The 8685-nt window shown below is 42.1% G+C and overlaps 1 protein-coding gene across 2 annotated transcripts in view; it reads left to right on the top strand.

Moving 5' to 3' along the window:
- Positions 1-8642, top strand: part of LOC138981030 (regulator of G-protein signaling 12-like) — a 93845-nt gene extending 85203 nt beyond the window's left edge. For both annotated transcript variants that reach the window (XM_070353825.1, XM_070353826.1), the window contains 2 exons: positions 308-473; positions 2152-8642. In XM_070353825.1, the coding sequence (XP_070209926.1) occupies positions 308-473; positions 2152-4472 (2487 nt within the window). In that variant the 3' untranslated portion in view covers positions 4473-8642. The remainder of the gene's footprint in view (positions 1-307; positions 474-2151) is intronic.
- Positions 8643-8685: the final 43 nt, after the last annotated feature.

The following is an 8685-nucleotide window of genomic DNA, read 5'->3' on the forward strand; positions in this document are numbered from 1 at the left end:
GAAAAATGAATTTGTCAGTTAATCTTCAAGAAGCACAACTTCAATTGTGACTGACTCAGAATGTTGAAAGCTTAATCTGTAGTGTGTGTGTGTGTGGGTGTGTGTGTGCGTGCGTGCGTGTGTGCGTGCGTGCGTGCGTACATGTTGATAGTGTTCTCTTTGTCCCCAAAAGCTTGCTTCCATTTCCAATGATTCCTCCATTTCAGAACAAATCATGACAACACTCTTCAGTGATGTTCATGCACTTATGAAAATCTTATGTGCCATCTCAGGCAGTGTTTTGATTTACTCTTTACCTTTGTTGCAGGGTCACAAAAACCCCGAAGAACATCGCTCTTTGGGTTTATTCGGCCTTCTGAGAAAAGAGTCGTGGGGAGCAAAAGACACGACAAAGCCGAAGAACAAAGGTCGGGTGACCTTTGCCCTCCCCCGCAGTGACTCCAAAAAGAAAAAAGCAGCTAAATTAGCTGCAGGTAAGACTAAGAGAAAACATCTCAAGTATTTTTAGGATGAAAGTCATTTGTTCATTTCAATTCATGTTACTTGCTCAGGTGCTCGGAGACTGGTTCCCCCTCACTCTCTAACTCTCTAACTCTCTAACTCAAAACAAAGGACGCTTACTTCCCCTATTTCTAAGATCTCACGATTTAGTTATTTCCACCTGGAGTAAAGATGTGGAGAGAGGCACGAAACAATGTCACAAAAGTGATGCTTGCTTAGATGAACAAAAGTGATGTTTGCTTAGATGAACAAAAGTGATGCTTGCTTAGATGAACTAAAGAACACTACATGATGTAGTCAAGCCTGCCCCGGTCCCTTTGGGTCGTGTAGTCATCATCAACAGGCTTGACTCAAAGTCTAAAGGTATTGAGACTCAAAGTCTAAAGGTATTGAGACTCAAAGTCTAAAGGTATTGAGACTCAAAGTCTAAAGGTATTGAGACTCAAAGTCTAAAGGTATTGAGACTCAAAGTCTAAAGGTATTGAGACTCAAAGTCTAAAGGTATTGAGACTCAAAGTCTAAAGGTATTGAGACTCAAAGTCTAAAGGTATTGAGACTCAAAGTCTAAAGGTATTGAGACTCAAAGTCTAAAGGTATTGAGACTCAAAGTCTAAAGGTATTGAGACTCAAAGTCTGAAGGTATTGAGACTCAAAGTCTGAAGGTATTGAGACTCAAAGTCTGAAGGTATTGAGACTCAAAGTCTAAAGGTATTGAGACTCAAAGTCTAAAGGTATTGAGACTCAAAGTCTAAAGGTATTGAGACTCAAAGTCTAAAGGTATTGAGACTCAAAGTCTAAAGGTATTGAGACTCAAAGTCTAAAGGTATTGAGACTCAAAGTCTAAAGGTATTGAGACTCAAAGTCTAAAGGTATTGAGACTCAAAGTCTAAAGGTATTGAGACTCAAAGTCTAAAGGTATTGAGACTCAAAGTCTAAAGGTATTGAGACTCAAAGTCTAAAGGTATTGAGACTCAAAGTCTAAAGGTATTGAGACTCAAAGTCTAAAGGTATTGAGACTCAAAGTCTGAAGGTATTGAGACTCAAAGTCTGAAGGTATTGAGACTCAAAGTCTGAAGGTATTGAGACTCAAAGTCTGAAGGTATTGAGACTCAAAGTCTAAAGGTATTGAGACTCAAAGTCTAAAGGTATTGAGACTCAAAGTCTAAAGGTATTGAGACTCAAAGTCTAAAGGTATTGAGACTCAAAGTCTAAAGGTATTGAGACTCAAAGTCTAAAGGTATTGAGACTCAAAGTCTAAAGGTATTGAGACTCAAAGTCTAAAGGTATTGAGACTCAAAGTCTAAAGGTATTGAGACTCAAAGTCTAAAGGTATTGAGACTCAAAGTCTAAAGGTATTGAGACTCAAAGTCTAAAGGTATTGAGACTCAAAGTCTAAAGGTATTGAGACTCAAAGTCTAAAGGTATTGAGACTCAAAGTCTAAAGGTATTGAGACTCAAAGTCTAAAGGTATTGAGACTCAAAGTCTAAAGGTATTGAGACTCAAAGTCTAAAGGTATTGAGACTCAAAGTCTAAAGGTATTGAGACTCAAAGTCTAAAGGTATTGAGACTGAAAAATGGGCGAACAAACAATTTAAAAAACAGTGTCACTGTCAGTATTTTACTTACACCGTGCATTCTGCGCTTTTCAGAGGAGCAGCTGATGGCTGAGATAGAGCGAACACACAGCCAGCAACTGGAGGAGGAGGAGAAGGAGAGGAGGTCCACCCCCACACCCAGCACCAACAACCTTCCTGGCTTCCTGGCTGCTGACTGCGTGGAGACCGTCGACATGGCAACGCACCTGCGCGGATTTGACCCCGCAGACCAGTTGGTGGATGGGGAGGAGGTGGTGGACAACCCGCTCCTGCCCCCACCAGACATGTTTGACGACGTCCACTACATGCACAGCGGGTCAGTGGAGGATGACAACACTCACCTGAGTGACTTGGAGGAGAAGGTTGTGGATCATTCAGGTGCTGCTCCTCCTCACTCTCAGTCCGCAGCGCCACATCTACAGACTCCCTCCAGACAGACTCCCTCCAGGGCGCTCCGCACCTTCACCACCTTCGGAACCCCTCGATCCAAAACAAATGACGGTAATTCCGCCCGAAAGAAATCGGCCAGTGAGGAGCCTAAGCCTTGTCTCGCCATGCAGCCTGTGATTGTAGATTCTAAAGACGCTAAGAAGGCGGATGTTATTGATTGCGTGAGCGCCAGCTCTGACTTACACACCCTGGGCCTAACTGTCTCCCCTCACTTTGAGGGACTGGAGTCTTTCAGACCCACCAGCAAGGGGTCTGTGTCGTCCTCTGCCAGTGCTCCTCTGGTGTTGGCAGAGGAGAGCAAAACAGTGGGTCCTGGGAAAGCGGTGCCAGAGACCTCCAAAGTCCAGCTAAGGCCGATTCCAGCCAGGCGCAAAATGCTGGATAGTGTGAACGGACCTCTGCCTTCACCAAGGACAATTCAGCCAGACGTGACCATTTCCCAGCATTTGGGCGTCGCTGCCCCTCGGTGGGGTCATGCGCGAAGTGTTCCGCCTGATGTGGTTAGTTCCAGAGGGGCGGATAAGACCAACACTAGCAGAGCTAGCTCCTCCAGGGTGTCACCAAACTCGGAAGGACTGGCTCATTCCTCCAAGAACTCCACCCCCTCACCCACCTTTCCATCTTCTGCGACTGTGATGATTAGTACCACCCGACAGGATGCCACCACCCCCAGGTACACTCCACCGCCCTCGTATTCACAAGCTGTCAGCCATAGGCAGGTTGCTACCAAAGGTTCCCCCTCACCCACCTACTCTGCAGGTACCCCTACCCTTACAAACTCACCCCCTACTGCTCTGCCATCCTATAGACGCTCTGTGGAACTTGGTGCACAGATAACACGCATTCCCTTCTTCAAGGGATCGTTTCCTGTAGAAAGCGCAGGGAATGTGACTGCCAGGGACGTGTACAGGGATATCACCAGGTCTCCTGCCACACCCGATATGACAGCAGGTTCCCCTGGACTGAGAGAAGCACTCTCCGCGCGAGAGAGACGTAGCAACCCCTACTCCTCCCACGAAAGTTCACTCGACAGTGTGAGTCCTTACAGAGGCAGAGGCGCTGTGCACAACAACAGCCCGTACGGGGTCAGCAAAACTCCTAGAGAGAATGCAGTCAACATAGAGCCCCCGATTCCCAGGGAGCGTTCCAACTCCCATGGAAGTAGACACACTGCTGCCAGTCAGCCCGACGTCAATGTGGCTGTGAGAATGCCCAGAGACAACAACAACCATTATGGTGGGGGTAGGGAGACCCCGAGAGAAACTACACAAGTGTCTGGAGCTGTTAGTGTTACTGTCACGACGGTGCGGAACAATACCAGCCCTTACTGTGGGGGAAAGGAAACCCCCAGAAACTCTACGCAAATGTATCAAAGTTCAAACCGAAACTCCGGGTCTTGGGACCCGGTGAATAAAGCAGATAACGCCATCATCACACCCAGGAACGGTGCCAGAGATTTAGGTTTGAGCACACCAAGAAACTCTACGCAAGTGTATCAAAGTTCAAACCGAAACTCTGGGTCTTGGGACCAGGTGAATAAAGCAGGTAACGCCATCATCACACCCAGGAACGGTGCCAGAGAGTCAGGGCTGAGTACACCGAGGAACAGTCAACCCAATGGTTTTGTTGCTCACCCGTCATACAGCAGTTCTGCCGCCAGAGGGTTTCAGAGCCCTCCTGCTAACACTAACAGCATGCACGGTCTTCTCAGCCCCAGGGACCCAGCAAATCCTTGGTTGCAGCCAAAAGACGTTGTGTCCCCAAGACAGCAGAACCACAGTGTTGAAGGTTCGAAACCCAGCAGTGTTGTGGTGGCTGAGGTGCATCGCCAGCCATACTCTCATCCCCACCACTCGGACGTTCGTCCCTTGACCAAGCTGGTGGATGGTCCCCCCTACCCTGAGCAGACGGTCACCTTTGTGTGATTGATGTTGTTAGTGTACAGAGTGTGAAAAGATGTGCTTTGGTCGGACCGTCGCTTGTGCAAAAGTTGTGATGTGATTTTTATACCACCTTGCTTCCTACAGACATACATGTATTTTTATAAATGCTCGCACGCATGCACGCTCACGCACACGCAGAAACACACTCACAGCTCGCCCTCGATAGACAGACACACACACATGTACTTTTATAAGCGCTCGCACGCACGCTCAACCACACACGCACGCACACACGCACGCAACACACACACACACAGCTCTCCCCCTATAGACAGGCACACACATAACACACTCTTTTTTTTTTTAACTGTTTTTATGAATGAATGAATGAATTGATTGATTACTGCACAGTGGATCTCACTGAGAAGGATTGTTACAGCTTCAAGTCAAGCTGAAATGATTTTATTTCCTCTTTTTTTTTTTTTAGTCAATACTCTAAATCTAAGCATGTTTGTCATTTGCATCTGATTTATATGTATATATTTAGGAGATTCAGCTCTAGAATTTTTATGTTAGCAAATATTGAACTAAAGAAAAGTCAGACAAATTTACCATTGTGCAGCACTTTTATTAACTGCAGTGTTGTAGGATTCGGAAGTTCATGAAAATTCATATGAAACAGCATTATTTTCAGAGATGCAAAACTAAATGGTTTTGTTGGGGATCCTGCTAAATCTATGTTTTTAGGCACTTAAAGACTTTAAAAATAAAAAGTCTTGGTAAAAATAATAGGTTTATTCACTTCCATGGTGTGTGAATTTCAGAGGGTTTTTCGTTTTTGGTTTTTTTAACCCGAATGAAGTTAGTCCATTTTTTAAACTGAAGCTAACAAGCGTTTTTACATTGTTTTCACATTTTAGAATTTCATTTTTTTAATTTCAGCATCATTGTATTTGATTTTATCAGTACTCGCTGAATCTATGACTAACCAAAGTCTGTGAATTCCAGTTGACTCACTAGTGGTTTGTTTTACCTTCTTGCTAATAATTCATTCTAGAGTTATCAAATACGGACCAAATCTTTTAACACGACATTGCTTGAAGTCATGTTTACAAACATGTACAAAGGCCTAAATCTGCCAGTTTTATTGTCCTATTTATATTTAATTTGGATGAATCATGGAATGTGCAAAAGTTTTTACATTTGTATACATGTATGTCATACCTAATACTTTAATGGGGCCATGGTCTTTAAAACTGAATTGATGGGACCAGTTCATTGTGTGTTGTAGTTTTAGAAATGCTTTTTGTCATTACCAGTATTTTTATACAGTTAACCAAGCCCTTTTGCCTGGAAAACAAATTCCAGTCTCTTACATGTATTTCTATGTATTTAAAATCCGCTCTGATGATTAAGTAGGGGGATGGAGTTACTTATTTTGTTTTGTGTGAACATGTTGATTGTGGAATGTGTACAGGGTTTAGTATTTGTAACACTCCCTGCTCCGTCCCATGTCCCTATTCAACGCCACCTGTCTGTATTCACACAAAAAGGGGAAGATTTTCATTTGTTTTATTTAAGCAGGTCCGGGCACCTGACTTCAGTAAGAATCTTGACCAAATGAGGTAGAGCGCTGTTTAGAGGTCTGATAAAGCAAGGGAAGTAAGCGCTTTATATGCATGCCACATGTGCACTGGAGAAAGTAAGACACTGAGAGTTACCTGGAACCAGTCTTCTGGCACCTGAAAGAATAGCAAGCATTGAAATTAACAGGTGAGTCGCTTGTTCATTCCAATGCTTGTTACTCTCTCAGGTGCCAGCAGACTGGTTCCGGATAACTCTCACTTACTCCATTACACGTTGTATACATTTAGCGCGCTTATTTCCCTTTGTATATCAGACCTAACTTCAGTAGCTAAAATTATCTTGATCTCTCAGAAGTTCTCTTATCCTTAATGTATTTATTTTAGTCTACCTGGTGTACTTCTCTGCCACTGTTCCTGGGAGAAAAAAGAGAAGAAGAAAAGTTGATTGCAAATTGACACATTTTTTCATAGTTGGTTCACCTTGCAGACTATATTAAAATCAGTAGCTGATTTAACTTGGAATTTAACTCTCTTGCCAAAGTGGTAGTACTAGAAAGCCCATGTTAATCTGTAAAATTTTAATTCTGAGTTGGTCCAATGAGTATGTGATTTTATTTTTACGATCAAGGTTGTGTATAGATATGCATCATCTAATTTTGTTTTACTTTGCTTGGTCAAAAACACTGATTCGGAATTTAGCAACTTGATCGAATGGAAGCTAGATGCAAATGATAGAGAAAGGCAGAAAGTTTGGGTGCCTCATAAGCATGCAAGCTCTTGTAGTTGTAATCTGCATTAGCAAAGTCTTCTTTAAGTTCTGCCTCTTTGTACCCATGTTTAAAGTATGCATTGTCAGGGATTTTGTCTTTCAATAAGTGAGGGGTAATTTAGATATATATACGTATCTCTTGTACAGCGCCAAGTAGTTAATTTATTAGCACATGCTACGCACAACACGCTTGTTTTAAGGTCTTCCTTCTTTCTGTCTTTGTTGTGATGCAGCAAGCAAGCCAACTATTGTAATTTACAGAGTATTCAATTGTATGAAACTGTGGTATGACAGTGTGTGACTGAGAAACCGAAGAGAGAAATGGTCTTGAGATTGAGAAAGGAAAATATTTCAACATGAAGATTGATTTTGAAGGTCAAGAAGATTGATTTTGAAGTTTGTGAGTGCAATATCTGCTGTAATTAGTTATTTAAGCAACAGCGCTTGTTGTAGAAATATATTTCTGTAGATCAGAAAACTGGTTTTTGGTTCAAAAAGATAATGTTTGTCAAGAACTGGATTTGACATATTCTAAAACGCAGTGACAGTACTTTTCTATGGTTCGTGGGCAGGTTGCTTTGAAATCGAAGACAATTGAAATCTGAATAAAAAAGTAAATGAAAGATTCCTGAATGTAATTTTCCCAGGTAAGTTGTCCAAAGCCTTGGCAGAATTTATTTCCCGCCAGGGGTGCCTCAGAAAATTGTTAAAACGGTATTTTTTAGAGACAATTTATTTGAATCACAGCAAATTATACACATGTTGTCGCCATTCCTTACTAACATTTGCTGGAAGGCGTTATACTATAGTTCCAGCTATGTCTGCTTGAGCCAATACAAACTGTGTGGGTATCATTTAACACCTGTCTTGAGCCAATACAAACTGTGTGGGTATCATTTAACACCTGTCTTGAGCCAATACAAACTGTGTGGGTATCATTTAACACCTGTCTTGAGCCAATACAAACTGTTTGGGTATCATTTAACACCTGTCTTGAGCCAATACAAACTGTGTGGGTATCATTTAACACCTGTCTTGAGCCAATACAAACTGTGTGGGTATCATTTAACACCTGTCTTGAGCCAATACAAACTGTGTGGGTATCATTTAACACCTGTCTTGAGCCAATACAAACTGTGTGGGTATCACCTGTCTTGAGCAACAGACTGCAGTTGCTGTTGTCAATACTGCTGAAGCTTACTTGTGTAAACTGTCAAGTCGAAATCCATCCATATACTGTACAAGGGCATTCAGTTTGCATTTAAAACAATTTTAAGTCTGTGTGATGCTGGGCTGATCAACAAATTAAATCCAGTCATCAAATGTAGGCCATCATGCATGCCTGTCAAGAGCCAAGCCATTTTGAGAATGTTTAACTTCCTTCCTTCTGTATTTAAAACAAAAGTTGTATGAGTTATTAATATGTAACTATGGTTGATCTTGCACAAAGTTTATAAGTTCCACTTTGTAATTATGAATCTCTTGCAATTCCAAGTTTAAGGGCTGCTTTGATGGAAAAGCTTATGTGCGTCTGTGAGACCGAGTTTGAATGAATCCGCCCCAGGCGGTGAGACTGTGTCTTAAATTTCACAGGTGCTATTAGTATTAATTCCAAGGGTTGTGGAAATAACGCCAGTGTTTTTCATTGTGATTGTGTGTGTGCAATGCAGTGCGACACTTGCTGAGTAAATGATAAACTATGCGAACAAAATTCGCATTAAAATGTCGATGCGTTTTTTAACGCTGAAAATGTGTTTGGAACGTCTACATCGTTTAATATCAAGGGAACATTTTGGTTATGCTGATGCAAAATTCATGTACAGTATTTTGTACATTAAGAATAAACAAAGAAACTTATTTTGATCTCCTGTGTTTGTGCCAGTGTGCATACTTGCAAGAG

Source organism: Littorina saxatilis, linkage group LG12, assembly GCF_037325665.1.
Source record: "Littorina saxatilis isolate snail1 linkage group LG12, US_GU_Lsax_2.0, whole genome shotgun sequence".
In the NCBI taxonomy this organism is placed as follows: domain Eukaryota; kingdom Metazoa; phylum Mollusca; class Gastropoda; order Littorinimorpha; family Littorinidae; genus Littorina; species Littorina saxatilis.